This window comes from Lithobates pipiens, unplaced genomic scaffold (assembly GCF_037356315.1).
Source record: "Lithobates pipiens isolate NorthernLeopardFrog02 unplaced genomic scaffold, aLitPip1_a1.2 Scaffold_23, whole genome shotgun sequence".
Taxonomy (NCBI): domain Eukaryota; kingdom Metazoa; phylum Chordata; class Amphibia; order Anura; family Ranidae; genus Lithobates; species Lithobates pipiens.
In genome coordinates this window covers 96,729,208-96,755,655 of record NW_027507785.1, presented here as the reverse complement: position 1 = coordinate 96,755,655, position 26,448 = coordinate 96,729,208, and the positions used below count along the sequence as shown (strand labels likewise).

Sequence of the window (26,448 nt, the reverse complement as noted above, 5' to 3'; positions counted from 1 at the left end):
GTTTGAACGGACAAAATTTCGGAAATTCCGTAAGACTTTGTTCGTCAGACAGTCTGCTGAAAAAGTCCGCTGAAAAAGTCCCCTGAAGCCCACACACGAGCGGATTGTCCGCTGAAACACGGTTCAGTGGACTAAGTTGGACAGACAATCCGCCCGTGTGTACGCGGCCTTAGGAAGAAACATTGCTTGATAAACACCAAGGGACATACATACATAATACATCATTTTTATTTATATATATATAATTCCATAGCAATATACCCTGTGAAAGTGCATGTAGATTCCTTCTTTGTGAATAGGCCAACAAACAAATGTCCAACAAATGGCTATTTCCTTTGCTGATGAAATGTTTTTCATTGATTTAAAACGTAAAATACCACATTTTGCCACTAGATGGTGCCAATTATCATAAAAGCCTTCCCCATTCTATTCCAAGCCAAAAAAAAAAATGTTTTGGCTGGAGTTCCAATTATTAGAGACAATGCTTTTGGAAAAGGGATGTGTTCTACGGTTGAATCATTAAGTTCTATTTCGCAAAAAAGCAGTAGAAAGGTCTTGTAGAGATATCTCACTCCCTGCTAGCTGCAAGTGATAAATATAAAATATTCATAAGCTGTATATTTCATATTTGAAACATAATAAAATATTAAAAATGTATGCTCTATTGAAGTATGAAATATATGCAAAATATGCAATTTCCATTCTAAAATATGATAGAAATACAATAGTTTCTTAAGATATGTTTTACTGATGCACAGCAGTGCAAAAATAGGTGATGGTGTTTACAAGGTAAAAAGAAGAATCAGGTATAGGTGATCTGCTACAGCTGTGACAAGGTTTAAATGGTCTTCTGATAATAGAAAATTCACTGGTTTACATCTGAATTCCAGATATGGAATTTTTATATAGTTCCATTGATCCAGCTTGATCCATACCTGTGGGGTCCCCTTGGAATCTGGAAATTACTGTAGTACAGTGGGTATAGGAAAGACTCACCCCCCTTTAAAATATTCACATTTTGTTGCTTTGCAGCCTGAAATGAAGTCAGACACAGTTTTTGTTTTATCCAGCTGTATATACTCATTGCAACTTATAACAACCAAGTAAAAGATCTAACAACAACGTCAGTTTTTTTTTAATGAAAAACAAAACCCTGAGTTGGAAAAGGATCACCCCCTCCTAAAAATTACTTGTAAACTCAGTCAAATGTAGCTAATCACCTTCTCAATGGCACACAAAGCCATTGGACTTTCAACTGTAATAAGCTGTGGTCATTTTAATGTTAGTGCCTAGTAGTGCAACTGAAGCAAACAAACAATCAACTATGGGTGGCAGGCACTGTCAAAAGATCGCCAATATAAATTTGTGGACAGTCACAAGTCAGGAGATGGAAACAAAAACATGTAAAAGGCTTTATCAATGCGTAGAAGCACAGTGAAGTCTATTATGAAGAAGTGGAAGGTATTTGGTACAACACAGACCCTCCCTGGATCAGGACGGTGCTCCAAACTGGATGAAAGAGCCAGGAGGAAACTGGTCAGGTCTGAGAGGCTACCAAGAGGCCTACAGCAACTCTGAAGCAGTTGCAGGAATTTATGACAAAGAGTGGTCATTGCGTGCATGTGACAAAATATCAAAAAATTTCCACAAACCCCATTAAAAATCTGTGGAATGACTTCAGTCCACAAACGATCACCATCAAATTTAACTGAACTTGAGCAGTTCTACAAAGAATATTGGGCAAATATTGTAAAGTCTAGTCGTGCAAAGTTAGTAGAGACATATCCCAACAGACTAAAGGCTGTAATTAAAGCAAAAGGTGGTTTAACAAAATACTGGCACAAGGGGGGTGATCCTTTTTCCAACTCAGTGATTTGGTTTTTGATTATTTTTTCTGACACGGTGTTATATCTTTCACTTGAATGTTATAAGTAGTACTGCGTAGATACAGCTGGATAAAACAAAAACTGTGTCCGTTGTCATTACAGGCTGCAAAGCAACAAAATGTGATTATTTTAAAGGGAGGAGATTCTTTTCTATACCCACGGTAGGTACTGTTACTACAGTGATTGCTGCTAGCTTCTAGCTACTGTGCCATACAGCTGCACTATTGCCAATTAGTTTCATAGTTAGTAAGGTTGAATAAAGACACCAGTCCATCCAGTTCAACCTGAGTGAGTGTCTACAATTGTCCCTATCCCTGTACATTGTACACTCACATCAGTCCCTACCCTCAAGGAGCCCACGAGCCAAGGTCCCCATTCATATACTAGGGCCAATTTTGGACAGAAGCCATTTGGCCTACCTGCATGTCTTTGGAGTGTGGGAGGAAACCAGAGTACCTGGAGGAAACCCACGCAGGCACAGGGAGAACATGCAAACTCCAGGCAGGTAGTGTCGTGGTTGGGATTCGAACCAGCCACCCTTTTTACTGCTAGGTGAGAGTGCTAACCACTACACCACTGTGCTGCCACCTATAATTGAACACAGGATAATGGCCCCTTGGCACGGGCACCATTCAGAGGACACTTTATATTTTCTCAATTAATTAGAAGTGTTCTTTGCATGCACGAGGTGGAAATCTTGATGCCACTGCTCCACCTACCCCCCTTATCCAATTAGAAAACGCTTTGCTATTATTGAGAAAATGCTAAGTGTTCTCTAAATGGTGCACATACCATGCGAGGGCGCTAGTGTGAATGAGTCCTCATAGTAGAGTGGGGAAAGCTTAACGCCTCATTGCAATTTCTATTGCTGTCTGTCTCTTCCTGTTCTGTGACCCCTATTATCTTTATTTCTTACCCTGGTGTCACAGGAATAAAAAGGTCAGAAAAAAGCAATAGATACCATAAAAACTTAAACTGTATGTAAACGCTTAACACAAACCTTCTTCTACTTGACACCTTTTGGTACGCATTTTGTTACATCTGTTCAAAAAGTGCAAAAAAAAAAAAAAAAACTACCTGTGGATCACGTCAGCAATTAAGAGGTGTTCAGTGTCCTCTCCACACTTCCTGTGTTATCTCAAGGGGGTTGATTTATTCAAACCGGAGAGCGCACAATCTGGTGAAGCTCTGCACAGAAACCAATCAGCTTCCAGTTTTTTTTTATGTCAAAGCTTAATCGTATAAGCACACACTTAACCCTTTGATCACCCCTGATGTTAACCCCATCCCTGCCAGTGTCATTAGTACAGCAACAGTGCATTTTTTTTTTTAGCACTGACCACTAGTCCCCAAAAAAGTGTCAAAAGTGTCAGTTAGGTGTCCAATTTGTCTGCTGCAATGTCAGTGTCCCACTAAACATTGCTGATCGCTGCTGTTACTACAAAAAAAAAAAAAAAAAAAAAAAAAAAGAAAATCCATAAAAATATCCCATAGTTTGTAGACGCTATAACTTTTGTGCAAACCAATCAATATACGCTTAGTGCGATTTTTGTTTACCAAAAATATGTAGAAGAATACATATCTGTATATACTGAGGGGAAAAACATTTTTTGTATATTTTTGGGGGATATTTATTATAGCAAAGAGTAAAAAATATTGCATTGCCACTGTTTTTTTGTTTATAACGCAAAAAAAAATAAAACGCAGGTGAGATCAAATACCAACCAAAGAAAGCTCTACTTGTGGAGAAAAAAAGGACGTCAATTTTTTTTGGGTGCAGCGTCGCACGACCGCACAATTGTCAGTTAAAATGGCGCAGTGTCGAATCGCAAAAAGTGCTCTGGTCAGAAAGGGGGTAAATCCTTCCGGGGCTGAAATGGTTAAGATATACATGTACTTCCCCTATGCAAATTCACATTTGCTAGGAGCACGATTTCAAAACATTAAATCGCAATGATAAGCTTATTCCAATAAAGCATATTGCTTCACAAGCATTTCTAAGAAGAAAAAAAAAGGCAGACTATAAATTCCCTTCAAACTCCTGCAAGATTATAGAAAGAAATACTCAACTTTTTAGAAGAATTCCCTTCCCCCAACATTTGTGCTCGGCACCATCTGTTTAAGCGCATTGCCTTTTTCTGTACCGTCTTTTGCTTCAGATGGTTTCATTGAACTTTTGCAGATATAATGGCAGCCATTACACAAGGTAAAGAAACCTCAAAGGGGCTATAACACAGAATTCGTTTTTCAACCCAATTCTCAAAGCACTAAATTAATTTAACACCTCTGATGGTTCTTATCACTACGAGTCCTGAAAATATATACAGGAGGAGACAGAAGGACTTGTAGAGGCAATCTTTCTCAAGATGCCGAATTAACTAAATGTTGTATGCTAAAAGTCAACATACCCCAGCAGCCTGTAGCTTGTAGTTCCCCTTTACCTGGGTAGTCTTAAAGGGTAACTCCACTTCTTGGGTAAAAAATTAGCAAAAAAAATAAATAAATAATATAATATATATATATATATATATATATATATATATATATATATATATATATATATATATATATATATATATATATATATATATATATATATCGTATACAATTTTGACTCAAGTCATATTGTAATTGAATGTTATTAAAAAATTTAACTCTGCAACGATGTAATTTTCTGTAAAATGTTATGGCAATATGGCTACCTGAAGGTGTTCTTTACACAGATGATGTAGAGTACGCCCCCCCCCCCCAAGATATGTAATTTCCTACTTGCGTGATTGGCTTACTGATTCTCCCAGAAGTCTGCACCAATATACAAATTCAATTTTGAGCATCCCCTGCAACAAAAATTGCATTTTTATTGATACCCCCAAAGGGAAATCCCATCTGAAGGGATGCAGACCCTGTAATTATCCTCATTAGAGCTCCCATTAGATTAATTGTGCCCATTGACGCAGACAAACAAACAGCTACTCATTAAAAATGACCATACATCAAGAGTATATAACAGATAATGCATCAGTAAAGCTCTGCATCATATGAAGTTCCATCCACTAAGGTGTCATTCAGATGGCAACAAGAGAACCTCCATTCGTTTCAACTGATAAATAGTTTTCATCAGGAGGAAAATTATATAGAAGGAAAAAAAGAAAAAGAAAAAAAAATTATGTGGCCGTGGCACCATCATTAATTGGCCTCCATCCCAAATTTGGAAAGAAAGAAAGATAATTTTAGTCAGGGAGACTTTAAATGATTTTGAATGAGGCCAATCACTATATAGAGTAAGAACATAGGATATAAAGCACAGTATTACTTGTATGAGTTTATTACATAACAACCGACAAAAAAGGTGTTTGTTTTTTTTGGACTTTAAATGAGAGATGTATACCAAAAAGCAGTCATTGCAAAGAACATTTTACTGTACCTTGTGAGATCATATACAACATGCTCAATGATAAAAAGTGCATACAAAAAAAATCGCATAAATGCAAGGCATGCTAAAAACCACATATACATATTGACGCCATAGTACTTTGGCATATCATGGGATGAAGACAAGTCCTACACAACATAGGCCACTGGAAGGGCTGGATGGTATTTAAATGTCTTGAGTGGAACACATAGATAGACATATAAAATCCTCTGTATGGACATCATGCATCTATGTAGGTCCGACTCGTTTGGTTGGGGTATACCAACTCTTCAGGGGCAAATACAATGGTGATTTCAACTGCATAGATGTGAACAGAGGATCAGAGCTGCTTGGGATGTCTGTCATGGGAGCTGAGGTAGAGGCACGTGGACAAGACAATACTTTTTGTTGGTTCACATAGAAGTGGGAACCAAAATCACAAGTGAATGCTTGCATGTAAGGTGCTGCCAGGAAAATGATATATTCTAGAATGTAAATATCCATTATACACAAAGTTAATAGTTGTACAAAAGAAAAAAATATATATATTTTATTATTTTTTGTATACCTATTAACTTGGTGTAGAATGGATACTTACATATATTTACACTATACATTCTAGAATATATAGTTTTTCTCCTGATAAAGCCTCTCTACGGATTGAGGTTCTCTTGTTGCCATCTGAATGACATCTTAATAGATGAAACTTTATATGATGCAGAGCTTTACTGATGCATTGGTTGTTTTATACCTTTGATATATGGTAATGTTTAATCATTGTCAATAAAGTGTCTATTTTACAACAAATTATTGTATTAGTCATTCTTGTACTGCTAAAGTCCCATCCAGTTCCCACTTTTTGAGCAATTACAGTTCAATTTATGTGCTCACCGATGACACACTATACTTTTCCTTTAATGAATGCGATTGTGCGGTGTGCCTGATACTCTATAATGACCCAAATCAAAAAAAAAAAAAAAAAAACTCTCTGAAGGAAATAGAAGCATGAAAAGGCATAAGTGCTTCCATGCTAGCACTTACAGTATTACACATAGAATACAATACAGATATTACCTGCACCCTACTGTCACTCTCCTTATACAATGTATACGGTAAAGTAAAAGCAGTATAGTACATCTGTATCTTCTTGGTTGTGCTGGAAACCGTTAAAATACATCTCCAGCCTCCAATGTTGCAAGGTATTTTAATACATCATCTGTTGGACCAGGGCTGGATTAACATAGGGGCTATTGGAGCTGCAGCTCCATGCCCCTTACCTTGAGATAGGCCCATTTGCGGAAGAAAAAAAAACAAATCACAAAAAAAGATAGACTTCGAGGGTTGTGGCTCAGCGACCAGGGATCACGGGGGGTAGGTACCACTGGTCACTTGCGCAGCCTGTTAGAAGCTACATACAGAGCGGCCACTTTAACCACTTGCTTACTGGGCACTTAAACCCCCCTCCTGCCCAGACCAATTTTCAGCTTTCAGCGCTGATGCACTTTGAATGACAATTGCGCGGGCATACAACACTGTGCCCAAATGAAATTTTTATCATTTTTTTCCCCACAAACAGAGCTTTCTTTTGGTGGTATTTAATTACAGCTGGGAGTTTTATTTTTTGCTAAACAAACAAAAAAAGATGCAAAAAAAAAAAAAAAAATCATGTTTCATAGTTTGTTATAAAATTTTGCAAACAGATCATTTTTCTCCTTCATTGAAATGCGCTGATGAGGCGGCACTGGTGGGTACTGATAGGCTGCACTGGTGGGCACTGATAGGCACAGTTAAGGCGGCACTAATAGGCACAGATAAGGTGGCACCGATGGGCACAGATAAGGCGGCACTGATAGGCAAAGATGGGCACAGATAAGATGGCACTGATGGGTGGCCCTAAGGGGCACTGATAGGTACCACTGATAGATGGGACTGATGGGCACTGATAGGTGGCACTGGGGTACAGCACTGTTGAGGCAGATTGTGGGCACTGATAGGTGGCACTGTGGGCACTGATAGGTGGCATTGTGGGTACTGATGGGTGGCACTGTGGGCACTGATGGGTGGCACTGATGGGGGCACTTATTTTATTACATAGGTGGCACTGTCAGGGGGCAGGTGGGCACTGACACGTTGGCCGTGATCGGCTTTTTTTTTCTCCTCGCGCTGTCAGCGCGAGGAGGAATAATAGCCAATTACCGGCTCTGTTGTGTCACATGATCAGCTGTCATTGGCTGACAGCTGATCACGTGGCAAGGGGTCGGGATGGACCCCTTGCTCCGATCCATGATCAGGCGAGTCTCATAGACTCGCTGATCACAGAGCGCGCAGGCCAATCGTGCACGGGGCGACGTCAATAGACGTCGTCCCTGCAAAGGAGGTCTGCGCTGTAGCCGTCATTTGGCTATAGCGCGGATCTCTAGAGGTTAAATACAAGCTGGCACTGAGAGGATGAGCTCACAGAGCCTCTCCTCACTTCTTGTTAGAGACACCGAGCTCAATGGACAGCTTGGAGCCTGCAGCCCCGCCTGTCAAACTTGCCTATTGATTTTAATGGGGCCACTCTGTTGAAAAGCATTCCACCACAGATCACTTTTCAGAGGCCAGTAAGAATTACTGCAAATGTGAAAGAAACTTGAAAACACATCGTCCATGTCATATTCCACACCAACCAGGTCACTCCCCAGCCACTTCCCATGTTAGCCACCTCCCAGTTATTCCCCCCACCCGCTAATTGATATCCCTTCATGACCAACTCACACCCACCCCGCTGACAGACCTCTCTCCCCAGCCTGTCCCCACACACCCTGTTACCTGCTGACCTGTGGTTGGGGGAAATCACTCCCACAGTATTGTGTTCAGCCAGTGGGGAGCCTTCCCAACCTACAGAATACAATGATCAGTGTTGCTAACTATAGCTGGCAGCACTGATTGTTTTGGGAAAAACCTGACAGGCTGGTTGTCCTCCATTCAAATTAATAGATTGACTTGTGTACAACCAGCTAGCCCATACATGGCTGGTCTCTGCTTAACTGGCTTAATTTCAATCCATGTGTGGCCTGTTTAACCACTACGCAGTCCCTAAACATCCTTATACAAACCTTTACATTTTTCCTTCCCAGATTCCTTCATCCTCCTCACCTGTACATAGTGCCCACTGTCATACCCTCCACAGTCCTCTCCTGTACATACAGCTCACTGTCATACATTCCACACTCCTCTTGTGTACATACTTTCCATTGTCACACCCTCCACACTCCTCTCCTATACATACTGCCCTTTATCACACCCCCACAATCCTCTCCTGTACATACTGCCCACTGTCATCTACTTCTTGCCTGTACATAGTGCCCACTGTCAAACCCTCCACACTCCTCTCCTGTACATACTGCTCACTGTCATACCCTCCACAATCCTCTCCTGTATATACTGTCCACTGTCATACCCTCCACACTCTTCTACCATACATACTGCCCCTTGTCATACCCCCCACAATGCTCTCCTGTACAAGGGCCACCGTGTCAGTAGAGGCTCCTGGGATCCTGTGATATTAAAGCGGTAGTAACATTACTACTTTTTAGAGGCCCTGAGGTAGGTTATGCCATAATGTATTAGTATGCACAGCATATTAGCACATTACGGTACACTTATCTGTCAGACTGATCCCTCCAGCGGTGCACTGTGATCAATCCCGGGCACTTCCATCTTCAACCGGTCTTCCTTCCGGGTTCTGTGCCTTCGGGCACTTGCCTTGGCCAGGCTGTGTTGCTGTCAATCTCACACATGTTCATGTGCATCCTCTCTCTCTCTCATCCTCCCTCCTTTACCCCTCACCCCTCTCTCATCCCCTTTCTTTCTCTCTCATCCTCCCTGTCTCTATTTAATAAAATTTGTTCTAACAAAAAATTGTTTGCATATTTATATATATATTTTTTTATAAAAAGCCCTACCAAAATCCTCAGCACCAGGCCCATGATGTTCTTAATCTGGCCCTGTGTTGGACCCTGTCTCCTAGTGTTGCACATATTGCATTGTGCAAAGCACTGCACATTTATATTTCATGTGTGAATTCCAGCGGTTTTTCTTTACTTTAAGCTGAATCTATGCTACATACCAGCTGCTCTGGATGAGAAGTTAGACAAAATAGGACAAAATAATGTTTTGCACAGTTCCACATCTATACTAAGTTAAGAAATAACCTTTTTTTTTTGTTTCTGTTAGAAAACGAACATGTAAATACCTACTATTTTAATTAGATATAATATATTTTGTATTCATATTTTAAGATTGATTATATGTTAATGAATTTTTTAATTGTTGTGTGAAATCTCACCAGAGAGTCCCAAAAGGGCCCATTCAGACCTGTCCATTCTTGTGCGTTGTAGAGTAGCCCATTAATTTTAAATAAACTGCCAACAGAAGAAAATGAATCGAAATACAGACAAACAGTATTTTTTTCGTATGCACTGTAACACAAGGCATGGTATTGTGTTACTATGCATTGTGATGCGGTGCATCATGTGTGTTTGAACTGCATTGGTGTGCCATTTAAATGAATAGCACAGAAAGGTGGCAACGCACGTATCGTGCATTTGCACGTGTTGTGGCAACATACCACAGCGCAAAAAATGTGTTTCGGCCCTGACAAATATTAGAAATTGATATTAGAAGTATTAGAAACTTGGCACTATTAACACCCTAAGTTTGTGCAAGTGTTCCATGTTGCCTTATCCGTGATTTAAACTGTTCAGAAGTCTTAGTCTGATGCCACGATGGAGTCTTACGTAAGATTCTGATACTTGAGCTGTATTATTGTCATACGTGAATATTTTCTGTGTTATTGAATTGAACATTCTGTATTCAATTTACATGGCTGTATGACTTTGTGGCATCTCTATAAAACGTTTACCTTATTAAAAAAAAAAAAAAAAAAGAAAGAAATATTAGAAATGGATAAGTTGATTAAAGTGGTTGTAAAGGCGGGCAGAATTATGGCAAATCCACCCGCGATCCCAAATCACTAGATGTGAAAGGGGCCTTGTGCATTCTCTGCGTTAAGGTAAAAAATAAACCTTTTAGGTGTAACCCCCTCTAACCTGAGCCCAATCTCAGTCCAGTGCTGCTCTCTCTTCCTCCTCACTGAACTCAGTAAAAGCAGCAAGAGTCACTGGCTTCTGCTGCGGTCAATAAACTCCAATGAAGAGGAAGCAGGGGGACAGTGTGGCTTGGGATTGAGCCCAGACAAGTACCCCCCTGTTCTGCTTAAAACTATTGCACAGAGCAGGTAAGTATATCATAATTGTTATTTAAAAAAAAAAAATGATCCTTTGCAATCACTTTAAATGTGCCAGCTGTATTAACTATCAGCTATAGGTGTTAAAGTTACCTAATTTCCGGGTCAATACAAAAGATAGGAAATGCATGCTTCACTTTACCAACAAAAAATATGGAAGGCCATTTAACACAGAAGTATGGCTGAAGGCTGAGGTCATTTATCTGAATTGGTCTTTGGTTATTAGTTAGAGAATTCAAAGCTGGTTGACTCTTCCCTGGGTGACAAGAGAACCCAAAGCCATAAAATGAATATCAGCAACTTTAAAAAAAATTTTTTTATAGGTATTTATTGTATGATAAGAAGGAGCTCCTCAAAAAGCAAAATGCTTGCTGATAACTTTTTATTCTGAAATAGAAGGCCAGTAAGTGACAGGTCATCGTGCAATTAAAGCTTTGTAAAGCATTGCAAGAACACGCACTTACAGTAGTAATAAAGAGAGGACGTCACGTCAAGCACTCAAACATCACCCCTATTCAGATGCAGGCTTCAAGGCATTTGTTCATCCATGCTCTATGTTCACAAGTAAAGTCACAATACTTACCTCCTCACCAACCATCCAATGTTCCCTCGCTGGCATCTTCTCCATGGCCTTTTCTGGGTGCTGTTCTTTGGACATCGTGATTGGCTGTTGCAGGATGACGTAACTGTCTTAAGTTCCTCTTTAAACTTTCCAGAGTGAAATGCATTAGGGGTTGAGTTTGAGCAGGATATGCAATAAACTTTTAAAAACTGGTATCTCAGTGCGGCATTTACATTTCTTGGATCAGGGACAGTTAAAGTGGTTGTAAAGGTAAATAACAATATCTGCCAGCTCTTCTGTTCTATCAAGCTATCCTACACTGTAGGGGTGCACCGAATGGGTTTTTTGGTGTGAAACAGATACCAAAAATGAAAAATACACTAGGCCGAAAACCGAAACGATACAGAAACTGACCAATACTGAAAATTCCTGTTTTAAATAATATTTTTATACAGGAGAGGGTCAGAGACTGGGGACATGGTACAGGAGATTGTCAGAGACTGCAGACATGGTCAGAGACTGCAGACATTGTACAGGAGATGGTCAGAGACTGCAGTTCCTATGGACGTTAGTAGATAATTGTCTATCGGCCCTCTCACCTGATCCAGCGATACCCCCCAGGACAAACTACCCCCCTCCATTAGTACAGACCCCCCCAGGACAAACCACCCCCCATTAGTAAAGACCCCCTTTAGGAAAAAACACCCCCTCCATTAGTACAAACCCCCCTCCATTAGTACAGACCCCCCCTCCATTAAGGTACATAAAAACAGAAGGGAGAACAGATCGCAGCAGGCAGGAGTTAAGACAGAGAGGAGGAGAACACGTCACTGCAGGCACAGACCACCCCCTCAGCGACGTCACCGCGCGGCTATTCTCTCTCCACACAGAAACATCGCTCCGTTCAGCAGCTCCTTCGCTCTCCTCCTCTGACAGGAGGAGGGATGGGGGACAGGCTTAGGAAACACAGTGGGGGCGTCGACCGGCGGGTAGAGCCACCTCTCGACATGGACAAGTAAAGATAGATGGAGGGGAGAACTGTGGCGCTTTGGCATCCCCAACTCTGTGGTGCCCAGGTGAACTGCACCCGCCTAGGATGGGCCCTGACGACACCCCCATAATGGGCGGCACCAGGGGCGGGGGGCCCCTGCCCCATTTTCGGCACCATTATAGGCGCAATTTCTCTTTCGTCAAATTGCTAAAATTTTTGGACAATATGTTTCGGCGGCTGAAAATTTGTTGCATCCCTACTACACTGTGTAAATGTTTCTATAAAACGATGCCTGTAAATACCTCATCTCGTATCTTTTATGGCCAGTCACATGACTTTCCCCCATTTTCCACCTTCGATCTAAGGGCTAGAGTGGGAGGGGCAGAGATCCCCTCTGACGTCAGCAGGAGAGGTCACGTGACTGCTTTGCTGGCTGCTCCGCCCCTTCCGCTGTTGCCCTTAGATGGGGGAGGAGAGCGGCTGGAGGTCATGCGACTGGCCATAAAAGGCGGCGGGGTTGAGACGGCTCACACACAAAGGAGCTGACAAGCAGGGAGGGAGGGGGAGAGAGGAGAGCAGTGGAATGATGGAGTCACTTAAACTGACCATGGTAATCATGGATCAGCAGCCATAATAACCATGGTCATCACACACAGAGGGACACAGGAACAGGCAGGATCAACCAGGTTTTTTACAGCTTAGAGAGGAACTGATTAGACAGCACAAGCACTGTGCTGTTTAATCTGCTATAAGGGAACATGATCTCTTTTTTTATTTTAAAGGGTACAACCACTTTATGTTTTTTCTGTCTCTCATCAGCAAAGGGTTGGTGGCTCATGTGCTTGTTTAGTACCACAAAAATAACTTCACTGGGATTCTAACAAATATGATAACCTCAGCCGATGCTCCCTGCAAATCTATACAAGTTTTTATGATGTCATAGACGTCTCTAATAACACTGTTTTTACAATGGTGCATTTTATAATTTAAACATTATTTTACCACTGCACATCCATTAAAATAACTGGGCTCTGATATCATTTTTAGAGATGACTGCTTGTTAGCCTGACCAGGGAACCAGTCTAGACTCATCAGACAGAGACCTGAGCTGCCCCCTGGAAAACGATGATGAAATATTCTAATTAACACATGCAAACAGGATCCAGGCACTATTATACTTGTCTGGATTATTTTTAGCCAGCCTACTCTGCGTATTTTATATGCCATCTCCCTCATGTATCCACAAGGCAGGGGGGTTTTATCTGTCTCCTTCAGCTACAAAAAACCCTTATGTGTTCTTAAAGGAGATCTGGAGTAGTTTTAGGGATAATCTACATGGGCAATTTTAATCTCTTGCTTCTGAGAGATTGAAGCTATAGCCTTATTAGGCTAGAGCTACATGGGAGATTTTTATTTGTTCAATCGTGCTACTAAAACTGATAGGAGTAGCAATCGCAAAGTCATTGGCTCCCTGTAGAGTAAGGTACACCACTAACATTTTCAGTTATAATTAGAAGTCCTTTCAGACAAAGGTGCCCACAATGCAGTCACCCTGCCAATCACATGGCTTAAGTTGCCAGTTCCAGGTCATGTGACTTAGGAATGACAGCAAAGACTCAGGACAGCCACTTGCATTTCACAGCTTGGAGGTTTCAAAGCTCAAATTAGGAGCATTCCTTTTATTTATCTAGCTGTCTATGGTCCCCCTAGTTCTAAAATAGAAGCATCTGCCAGATAATGTGTGGAAGTATAAGTAGCGTTACATATAACCTCTTAAAGTCATGGAAGACACCTATAAATTGACACTGACCAATCAGGAAAGGGGAATTGCGTTTGGCCTTGGTTCCTGTAGTAAGAACTGGCAGTTCTGAAATCTCCATAAAAGTTCAAGTAGGTGATTTATGAGACAGATCAGCTCATGATATAGATATATTATATATATATATATATATATATATATATATATATATATATATATATATATATATATATATATATATATATATATATATATATATATATATATATTTTTTTTTTTTTTTTTTTTTTTTTTACTTTTGCATTTGCACACTAAGGGCCCCCTTTATAAACCAATGACATAACCCTATTTAAATTTTTTTTTAACATACTTACCTACTTACCGTATGTACTTTACAAATATGTTAAATGACCACTTCATTCCAGACTCCAAAGAAAGCGGAGCACCATTTATTCCAATGAATTTATAAAAAAAAAAAAAAGCCAGGGAGGGGCAGAGCAGAGTCATGTGACCTGTTAAAATCATGAAACCTTTCTTCGTACCACATGGTCTTTCCTGCAGTGATATATGGACATTTATACTGCTTCAGGTGTCCAGCATTATCTGCTCTCCACTATAAACAAGTCTCTTAGGCCGCGTACACACGGGCGGACTGTTCGCCCAACTTTGTCCGCTGAACAGTGTTTGGGCGGACAGTCCGCTCGTGTGTGGGCTTTCAGCGGACAGTTTCAGCGGACAGTTGGACGGACAAGGTTTTTCGGAAATTCCGAAAAACTGTCCGCTGAAACCTTGTTTCAGCGAACAGTCCGCTCGTGTGTAGGCTTGTTCGTCAAACAAAGTTGCGCGCATGCTCAGAAAGGATTTTCACGCCGAAAGCTATAATGCAGTGTATAGGACGTCGTATTTTTCGTCCCGTCGTACGTGCCGTTCACGTCATCGCGCACGGTTTCAGCAAACTGTTCGTTCGTCGTGTGTGGCCATGTCCGTCCATGCTAATTTTGAGCGGACTGTTTGCTGAAACTGTTGGACGGACAAAGTTGGGCGAACAGTCCGCCCGTGTGTACGCGGCCTTAGTGAAAAAGTTTGTTTTGACAGAACATTTACTTATGTCTGTAAAGCCAATGAATAATTATGGCATGACATACCCCAGAAAAGGAACCTACATGATTTTCTATGTAGTCATTTATTAAGATTGCAGGGAAAAGAGAACCAGTGATACAAACACAATCTTGTATGGCCTCGCAGAATGTCTGTTAGGTTGCTATTATTCTTATTAATAGTAAAGAACATATTATAGCTATACAAATTACTTGGAAATTTAATAAAAAGGAACACGGCTGCTATTATTTTGAGAATTCTGCAATTTGATAATGATTATAAATAATCCAGTCTGCTGATCATGTGACAAAAATATAGGTATTTATCATGTGATCTCTGTTAAAAGATCACAGTTCAGGTTGGCATATCTAGCTCCTTCAGCAAAGATCACGTGACGTGAGCAAATGCTTTTGGTCTTGCATCCTTTACTGGGGATGGAGCAGATGCATAAAACAGATTGATAATCTCCTGCAGTTTTCTTGTAGATGAAAAGATGATTGTGTTCATTTCCAATAAGCATTGGATCAGTATGAATCATGTATTATTTCAAATCTGGACAATACATTCACAAGCAGGTCTCAGTTTGCGGCATGTATGACTGCAACATCAAATCTAGACTGATGTGTTAGAATTTATACAATCATACTGGTAGTTTAAACTAAAAACCTAAAATGCAATATTGTATAAACCATACTGGTAGTTTGAGCTAAAAACCTAAAATGTGATAATATATAAAACTGGTTGTAGTGTTTTTGTCTTACTGGGTAACAGTGAGTGTCTCTTTAGCAAAGCTTTAGAGATAATCCTCTTAGTATTAGATTTGCAGAATCTAGGTTTTATGATAATACCCTCTTGACCACCCGCAGTATGATCCTGCCTACAACACAGCAATTGTCACACCATAATCATCTCCTCCGTGTGCTCACTGATTACTTCCTAGGACTGTAGTATAGACTAGATATCTGGATAGGCTTCATTATTAAGGTCATATAATTATTTACCAGGTACAGGTAGCGGTCTTGCGCAGTCCCATTCTTTGCGGATAGTTTTTGGATGTGTCCCTCCTTAATAAGTTCATTGGCGGGATTCACAATGTCCTCTTCCCCTCCCAGCCGTTCATACACCTCCAGCAGTTTATTCATCTTTTCCTTTTAGAAACACAAAGAAACTGTTAGGAGCGCAAAATAAAATATCACAAAAATAAATATACAAATATCTGAAAAGTAGTATTACAATTCCAAAGGTGACGCCAATGAGCAGATCGGAAACATTTATATTATTGTAATCAAGATTTGTGCTTTTCTTCATTTCAACTTTTTAATTTTCTGGTCTTTTCTAGTCATCCAAGCTCTATTGCATTGTAAATTGATCACAGTGTCAAAAACAGCAGTGGACACTGTAGAAAATGATAAAATAGATATTGCTGTTCTAAACTGCATTATAAATAATGGCCTCTGCAAACCATGTGAATTCAACAGGGCCCATCAGCACAAGGCAATTATAAAGCAATTGTATCAGCCGTAGGAAAATAATTTTGGACAGTTTGAGGTGTCCGTTTATGAAGCAGTGAAATCTATTCACTGCTTCATTCTTCGGCATCCACAGAGAAGATCTTTCTCCTCTGTGTGCCTGTTTATGAAGCAGAGTAGATTTCTTCTCCTTAGGAGGAGTGAAGCGATCTACAAACGCTTCCAACACTGGAGAACGGCCCCTAATACTGGAATCTCGCGAGACTTTACGAGATTACAGTACCAGAAATTCATAGAAACATCTTGGGTGTCAGTTTATTAAGCAGTGATAAATTATCACTGCTCAATACACTGACAGGCGGCATGGTTAATGTTAATAAAATAACCCCTACATACACATATATATATATATATATATATATATATATACACACACACACATATATATACACACACACACACACACACACACACACACATTATATATATATACACACACACACACACAATATATATATATATACCGTATTTATTGGCGTATAACATGCACAGGCATATAACACGCATATTCATTTTAAGAGGGAAGTTTCAGGAAAAAAACTTACATTTTAAATAAGGAATTTTGAAGCAAACTAAGGGTCAGTGCCCATCTGCAGCCTCACCATTGCCATCAATGCAGCCTGATCAAAGCCCATCTGCAGCCTCACAAGTGCCATCAATGCACCCACCTCAAACACTTATCCCCTGATTATCTGTTTCGTAAACTGTTTATAGACTGATCAGCGGCAATCCTGGGGATCACCGCTGTTCACTGCTTCATAAACAGACACCTTAATGTGTATGTGCATATATACAATATCAATACACATTATGGATAGATGAATGGAAGCCTCAAAAAGGGGATCACGAGCCAAATCCAGCAGGAGCTACAGAGTATAAAAAGAGAAGAGAGGCACCTCAAAGTGTAGCAACATGGTTACATTTAATGAAGGTACAACATTTAGCAACTCACATGATTAAAACAGACACATCTAAGTATGCAGGCATCCGGGTTAAAGCTCTCCACATAGACCATCCTCCGCACCACCGACTCTCACCGCTGTCAGTCTGCAATCCTGACCAAGAAGATTACCCTGCTGTAGAGCGATCTGAAAACAAGGCTTGAAGCGCTCGTGGAGTGCAGTGTGGCAGGGATGATGGTGATGCTGATGCGGAGGATGATTTAAGGTTTTTTAATGCTGTATTCTCCCTACGAAGATTCACCCTGTTTACTTGCCTTGTTGACCATGGTCTTAAGCACATAAAATGATGGAAATCCAAAATTTAGAGTTGTTACAATAATGGGAGCTGAGGAAAATTTTTAAATTTAGATACCTATTCCTTTTACCATTACCAATTTTAATGAGTCTAATATGTACCGTATTTGCCGGCGTATAAGACGACCTTTTACATGTAAAAAAATTGGCCAAAAAGCAGGGGTCATCTTATACGCCGGGTCAGCCCCTCGGATGCCTGCTTGGTGTTCGGTAATACTGTATGTAGCTTCGGCTACATACAGTATATACCGTTGAGCCAATCCTGGTGAGCGATGTATTCAAATGAATACAGAGCCTGCTCGGATTGGAGTAACGACCTCTGCCAATCCGAGCAGGCTACTCTGTAGCCTGCTCGGATTGGCTTGGAGAGTCAGAGAGGTGCGGGCTGATGATGTTACAGCCTCTGCCAATCCAAGCAGGCTTTGTATTCATTAATAGAATACATCGCTCACCGTGATTGGCTCCAGCAAATGCAGGAAGAAGGAAGAAATATGAAGCCTCGGAAGCCGGGTCGTCTTATACGGTAAGTACAGTTTTAAAAGCGTTTTTGTCCTGTAAGATTAAAGGGTCGTCTTATATGTCGGATCGCCTTATACACCGGCAAATACGGGTAAGTACTTTTGGTTGTGAAATTGTTCTACAACAGATTGTGCCTTTTTGATGTTGTTTCATATATCAAAATGCCTCCACCATTATATATATTTTTATATTACAGATAAGAAAATAATATCCCAATTTTGTTTCATAATAAACCACCCCTGAGGAAGCAAAATGCACAACAATGCAATAATTTCCAAGACATGTTGGGTATATGGTTGAACATCTAATCTGCTGACCTTATTGGTTTGAATGGCATTTTAGAATTACAAGTTTGGGTTAATTTATGACACTTTATATGTATATTCATTGACGTATCGTTACAACTCATGTTTGTTGAGTATGTTTGTTTGATATATGCACTTTTTCTATTTTTTGTATATCAATAAAGTTGGCACTATTGTGCCTTTTAATTAATTTTTTGACTTTATATACATTTTCTATTCTGCCATTGAAAAAGTCCAAGGGGGCGTCCCCCAATCCAATCGATGCATGTTTTCTGCCTGTTCCAGTGACAACTCTATAAAAGGGGGATTTCCTTGGCCCAAAGGCACAGTAAAAAACTGACAGGGGTCTAAAACATGCTCTACTCTATCCGAAACTAAAAAAAAGGCTTTGCATACATTTTAGAAATGATAATGCTTGTAAAACACTTGAAATGCTATAAATATTTTTAACTGTCCATGTGAAAATGCTAATATATGTCTCGTATTTTCAGGCGCTTCATGTGTCAATTTAATTATGATGTCTCGTTAGGGTGATTAATTTGGAGGTTTGATAGACAAATCAATAAAGCATACATTGGCTATGGACCCCATTACATATAGTTATGTAATTTTTGACAAATATAATTTATTGGCTAAGTGCATGCAAGCGGATTTATTTTTTTATCACCATCCTCCCTTTCAATAATGAGGATGCTGTTAACAGCTGCAAGTCTCGCTTCAAGAACAAGGTGATGATTCTATTATAAAGAATATTCATATGCTAGCCATCTTTCTGGAACACGATTCTTTCTAAAGTTGGAAAGCAAACAGTGTTTTTCATTTGTTCCAACCCAATTACTGGAGCGGCTGCTGTGATCCAACTGAGAGTCTGACCTCTCCTTTCTACAGAAGCACTCCTACACGCGAGACATTTTCATGTAGGCTGTATTGCGTCAGAAAATATCAATGGAACTCTGATGTGCCTTCAAGTGACAGTCAGAAAAGGCCATTAGCACATTTTATAAAATCTGTGTTATTATGGCCCTATAAAAGGGTTGACCTATTTTATAACAGAAAAAGGTACAAGATAATTTAGGTCCAATTAAAGTACCACTGTCTTCCACATACAATGAAGGAAACTAATTATTGGTTCATCCAATTTGTACCTGCTCAATTCTCTAGGTGGAAGCCTAAAGTATAAAATAAATTGAAAATGTTGTCATAAAGGCTAATCATATTCCACATTGCTCATACAGGAGAATTGCTTTGTTTTTACAGTCTAACCAAAAGTCTGATGCTGACCCGCCAGTACCCCATTAAAAGCCCGACCAGATCTTAATTTGCAAAAATTGAAAGTAAACAGGGTTTGTATTACTGTATGTATGAATTTAGGGGCACAAGACCATGGCCGGGAGGTACAAAATGCTCAAGGATCGGTGGTTCATGGGCGTAAACAAGGTCTCAGGGTTGGTGGTCAGTGGGCGTAAAAAGATGACTTCGCGCCTGCGGTCAGTGGAATGAGGATAAATGCCCCATTTTTGGTATCAGTGGGAGGAATAGTGCCCAGTCACTTGTATCAGTGAAAGGAATAGGGCCTTATCATGGGTATCAGTGGGAGGAATTATGCCCCATCATAAATGTCAGTAAGAGAAATGATGCCTCATCACTGCAGTAAATTTGAGGAATTATTGCCCAATCAATGGTGTCATTGGGAGAAATAGTGGCCCATCGCTGCTGTCAGTGGAAGGAATGATGCTCCATTGTTGGTGTCAGAAACAATACCATATTTTTGGTGTCGGTGCCAGGAATAGTAACAGAAATAGTAATGTGTATTTATGACCCTAAGCATTACAGATTTAAACCAACCTGCAAATATTAGTGTAGAGACCATCACTTGCCACACTGCAAACCAATATGTAACATGAACCTCGCATTCCTACAGTCTAGAACCGCATCTCAAATAATATTCTTTGTAGCCATTAAAACAACCAAGTCATTTACTAACAGGGGATTTACCATTGGGCCTATATCTATAGGTGCTAAAGACAAAGCGTGGCCTCTTTTATTACTGGCTACCTATTTTCAAATTATATATGAGTAATTAAAGCTACAGAGGGTATCTCAACCTATGTCCCTGCATGCTTTGATTGCAGAACTCGACTCCTGATTGGAAGCAGACCTACATATTTATTTATATTTTTTGAAGCTAGGTTGGACTATTTTACATGAGACATCATGGCACTAGTTCCAAGACTTGGGAAGTGCTGCTGTCGCTCTGTCCAACCTCTCCCTCCAACAAATGATCACTGCTAATAGATCACAAATAAAAGTGATCTGTTGTTGTAGAGCTGCAAAAGGGATCGTTAAAAAAAAAAGTGATAAAAGTGTTTTTGAATTTTTAGCGATCACAAACCCTTAAGCCCTGTACACATGAGCCAAATATCTGGTGGTATCGGCCAGTTCAATAGAAACCGGTTGACATTTGGTCAGTGTGTACAGCAACTGGTCCGGCTTTTGTCCGGGCATGACCGAAAAAGATCTGGCTGAGGGGACAGTCCACCTATCAGGACACAATACTAACATTGGATTGTTATTACAGGATCTCCCCCGAGCCCTTCAGTTTTTATTTTCATTCAGCCCTCCGGGTTGAACGCAAAAAAAAAAAAAAAAACTGATAGAGTGTAATAGGCTTTAGAATTTGTTCTAATTTGTGCCTTCCTGACCTCGATTTAATTTTATCTTTTGTTCCTGATAATAATCTGCGCAGAAGTTTTCTGTGTATTGCAATGTAGCTTTGAAAGGCGAATAAAGCGTTTTCTAAGTAAAATGCATACATTCACAAAAAAAAAAGTAAGTTTATAAAACTATTTATAAAAAAGTTTGTAGGAAAATAAAAAAAAGATAATTTCCCCTAATAATGGATAACTGCATCAAGTCTGTAAATAAACATTAGCATAATTATCACATTTTTAAAGATGAAGTCAGTAAATAATTAATTTACTGAAATTCTCTGTTGGAGCTCTTGAGAAACTATATTCTATTGCCATCTCTGAACTCTGTACAACAGCCCTGGTTAGCCATTGCGACTATCACTGACAACAACTTCCTCTAAGTTTCCAGCCCAGCCCTCAGATAATTCTGAAAATAGGTCTGCGTTTTATAGCTACAGCAGCAGAAAAACCACTGTGAAGGGAAGAAAAGTGCCTAGACTAACCTGCCACACAGTCTAGGTATTGAGGTCAGACATACGCTAAGTGCAGTGTTTATAATGTGGATGATCAGATCATGCATACCCAGCCCGAGGGAGAAGAGAAGCAGAGAGGGAACAGTAATGAACAAAACGGATAGCTCACATCATTTGGATATATTTGGATACAGGGCAAGGATATGAAATTGTATTAATCTTGAATTGCTATGTCTTCTGCTTACAAGAAACTGACAGTATACTAAGCCTTCAAGTTAAGGAGCTTTAGTTCTGTACCAACAACCCAGCAATTATTTTGACATAGACTACGTTTAAAAAGAATGGGATGCAACAGGAATAAACACTTTAACCATAGCTCCCAACTGTCCCTGATTTGGAGGGACTGCCCCTGATTTGGAGCAATGTCCCTCATCCCTTCTCATTTGTGCCTCATTTTGGTCTCATCTATATAGATGTATAAAAAATGCACTTTTTATCTATCAAAAAGTTTTTCCCAGTTCTAAACCTTTCATCTGATTTCTAAATTGATGCATTTTTAAATTCCAAAAGCCAATATGAAGGAATAGTAGTAAAAAAAAAAAAGCACTTGCAGGTCTAACCAATCTTGTATTTCTGTATAATTCTCCTTTAAGGGGGCGTGGCAAAAGTTGTGTCCTATGCATGTATACTTTTGCTGATGGGTGTCCCTTCATTCCCATCTCAAAAAGTTGGGAGGTATGCTTTAGCATCTTTTATTACAAGTCCATATCAAAAGTTTGATTACAACACATGGCACAGATTAAATACATTGAAATAACTGGAAATAGATCTTGCAAGCCTTTAGTCCTATTCACCCTTATTAGGGCCCTTTAGAGAAATATAATCATTGTCAAATACCAGTTTAATATAATATTTCAATGTTGTTGTCTCCAAAATATGTGCCAAAAAAAAGAGGATTGTGAAAATATGATTATTATGTATATTGATTATTGATTATGTGCATTTCTTAGACCAAAAGTCCACTTCTTCAGAAGACAGTAGGAGGCAAATATACTACCATATACGGTACATTCGTCTTAAAGTTGGCACAAATAATGACTTTAGCTGCAACAGTCCAATACTCGTGAGGTCCTGATTCGGCACCAGTATCTTCTGGGAAGGCTGTCCACAAGGTTTAGGAGTGTGTCTATGGGAATGTTTGATCATTCTTCCAGAAGCGCATTTGTGAGGTCAGGCACTGATGTTGGGCAAGACCTGGCTCACAGTCTCCACTCTAATTGATCCCAAAGGTGATCTGTCGGGTTGTGGTCAAGATACTGTGCAGGCCAGTCAAGTTCCTCCACCCCAAACACGCTCATCCATGTCTTTATAGCCCTTGCTTTATGCACTGGTCCAAATAATTTGGTGGAGGGGGGGTTATGGTGTGGGGTTGTTTTTCTAGGTTAGGGCTTGGCCCCTTAGTTCCAGTGAAGGGAGCTCTTCAGGCATCAGCATACCAAGACATTTTGGACAAAGTCATGCTCCCAACTTTATTGGAAAAGTTTGGAGGTGACCCCTTCCTGTTCCAACATAACTGCACACCAATACACAAAGCAAGGTCCATAATGGCATGGATGAGCAAGTTTGGGGTGGAGGAACTTGACTGATGGAGTCCTGACCTCAACCTAATAGAACACCTTTAGGATGAATTAGAGCCGAGACTGCAAGTCAGGCCTTCTAATCAAACATCAGTGGCTGACCTCACAAATGCGCTTCTGAAAGAATAGTCAAACATTCTCATAGACACACTCCTAAACCTTGAGGACAGCCTTCCCAGAAGAGTTGAAGCTGTTATAGCTACAAAGGGTGGGCAAACTCAATATTGAACCCTACGGACTAAGACAAGGATACCATTAAAATTAATGTGCATGTGAAGGCAGCCATCCCAATACTTCTGGCAAGAGATCGTATATAGTGAATATTGATATAAGCCTCAGGGTACTGCTACTCAACTTGCAGCCATAACAGACTGTTTCTAGGAAAATATAGTAAAACATGCCTGCAAAAAAGAAAGAAAACAAATGCAGCCACCACATCTAAGGCCTGGTAACCTTCAATATATTACGACTTTGATTTTTAGTTTGAAGTAATAATCATTATCACCCCGTCCTGTCTTACAATGTCCTATTTTTCAAAAAAGAAGAATTGCCCTTTAACAGAAAAATCTTCTGCTATACCACAAAACAGAGTACGATTTCACCTACCATCTTCCGAATAGCTGCATTTGAGTGATTTGCTGCAGTGGAAATAAGCTCAAGGGACTCTGTAACGAGATCCAATTACACATATTAAACATTCATTCAGTGTAGAGATTGCGGTTCGTCAGGCTGCACTGCAAGGTTATGTTAAGGTGACTAATTGTCAGAGGCAAAATTGCTTTAAGTGTACACAGTGATTCAAATACAAACAGTCATTATCAAACACAGCTGAGCATGTAGGAGATGCAGAAATAAAAGACAATTGTGCTAGTAATGGCATCCAACAAGAAATGGATATTAAATATCATACTCTCTGAATCCTTGCTATCGAGCGAGTCCTCCGGCAGTTTCTTTAAATAATCTTTCAGAAGAAGTTCATAGCGAGGAATCCGCTGAACCGGCTCCAGCATGTGATGCTGCAGTGTGAGGTTCCCACAAACCTCATCTTTCTGCAAAGAATCAACACAAGACAGACATCAGACACATATCAGGGTATCTATGCTGTAAAGAAACACTTATTCCATCCAAACTGGCCACATAACATATCCCTAGTTCAATTCCTGAACAATCATTTCTTTTAAATACATTTTTAAGAAAAATGTATTGAGTGAAGTATGTAGACTGCCGTTTCAGTTTACAGCCTTAATGTTGGTCATTAAACCGGAACAAGCATGCAGTCACTTAAGTCAATGGAAAGTCAGAGGGGCAAGAGAGGCATTCCCCCCTAAGTACAGTCACTCAGGGGAGTGCTCTTACGTTCCAGCCCATCCCTCACTTTACTGCTCTGTAATGGTCTTTGCAAAGCTACGTATTGCCACGATTGCCCATTTGCTGCCAAAATATTGTAACATCATGACTATTTGGTGCCTACTTTTATATAATTGCCCATTTATGATCCCTGTATTGTCAACTTTGCCATTTTTTCCAAGCATATGCAGAAGAATTAAAGTCTACCTTTTGAAAAAAAACAAAACAAAACACATGTACCTATATTTGCATTTATTACATTTTTGCATTGGAGCTTGCGAAACATTGCAAGAGTGATCACAGCTCATGTAGACTTTTTGTAGCAGCTGATCCATACAGTGGGAAAAATAACTATTTGCCTTCCTGCTTCTCTGCTAAAGGTACAGGCAGACTTTGCCGCTTTGAGGGGCCAATGGACGGGGCCATGTATTGTAAACTCTTGGATGAGAACCTTCTTCCCTAAACAAGAACACTGAAGATGGGTTGTGGTGGGGTCTTTCAGCATGACAATGACCCAAAACATAACCACTAAGGCAACAAAGAAGTAGCTCAGGAAGAAGCACATTAAGGTTATGGACTGGCCTAGCCAGTCTTCAGACCTGAATCCTATGGAAAATTTATGGATGGAGCTGTAACTTTGAGTTGCCAAACGACAGCCAAGAAACCTTAAGGATTTAGAGAAGATCTGTAAAGAGTGGACCAAAATCCCTCCTGAGATGTGTGCAAACCTGGTCACCAACTACAAGAAACGTCTTACCACTGCGCTTGCCAACAAGGGTTTCCCACCAAATACTAAGTCATGTTTTGCTTGGGGATCAAATACTTATTTTACTCACTGAACTGAAACTCAATTTATAACATTTGTATCATGTGTTTTTCCTGAATTTTTGGTTGATATTATGTCTCTATCATTTAAAATACACCTATGATAACAATTATAGACCCTTCATTTCTTTGTAGGTGGGCAAACTTACAAAATATGCAGAGGATCAAATAATTATTTTCCCCCGTTATACCAAGGTATGGTCCTTAAATTTTAGGGCTGTGGGATGTGCTAAGTGACTAAGTGCGGTGATCACCATACTTGTGTTTCATAACTACAAGTCCTTCTGGTGTGGTGGCACCATGTAACATGTTACACCCTACATATGGGTTAAAAAAAATAAATAAAGAAAATACAAATTCTCCTCCTCAGTATAGGTAAGCTAAGCAGGTCCTAAAGAAGCTATTAGTCAATATGTTGGAGCAGAGAGGCCTAGATAGATTTTCTATATGCTAATTTAGCCATAGAACTTAAAACACTTGTCCACCTTTCAGATAATCTGGTTTTTAAAGTAGGACAGTAAAAAAATCCATGTTTGAAGCAGAACTCAATTCCTTTTATTCCTTTATGATCCCTGCTTAGCAAAGTTGGAAAAAGAGGGGTTGCGGTGGTCACAGTCAGTAGATCCCTGCAGAACCTCCTATTCCTGAACATCTAGGGCCTATTAACACCAAAAAACAACACACTGCAAATAAGAAAAGGACTATTTGATCACGGACAGATCAACTTGATATTAGCACCACAATTAATTAATCCCTTAATTAATTAGATATAGGAGGAGGGATTGGGATTTTTAAGGTGCAAAATAAATTGACATAGTATCAACTATAATGTATAAGAAATGTTTTATTTTAAAGAGCCAAATAAAAAA

At 39.9% G+C, this 26,448-nt stretch overlaps 1 protein-coding gene across 1 annotated transcript in view; it reads right to left on the bottom strand.

The window, feature by feature from the left end:
- The window catches only part of FGD3 (FYVE, RhoGEF and PH domain containing 3), a 372,251-nt gene that overhangs the window by 76,024 nt on the left and 269,779 nt on the right, over positions 1-26,448 (bottom strand). Inside the window, exons 8-10 of the mRNA XM_077452088.1 lie at positions 24,318-24,456; positions 24,014-24,072; positions 16,000-16,146 (exon numbers count right to left, since the gene is read on the bottom strand). Coding sequence (XP_077308214.1) covers positions 16,000-16,146; positions 24,014-24,072; positions 24,318-24,456 — 345 coding nt within the window. The remainder of the gene's footprint in view (positions 1-15,999; positions 16,147-24,013; positions 24,073-24,317; positions 24,457-26,448) is intronic.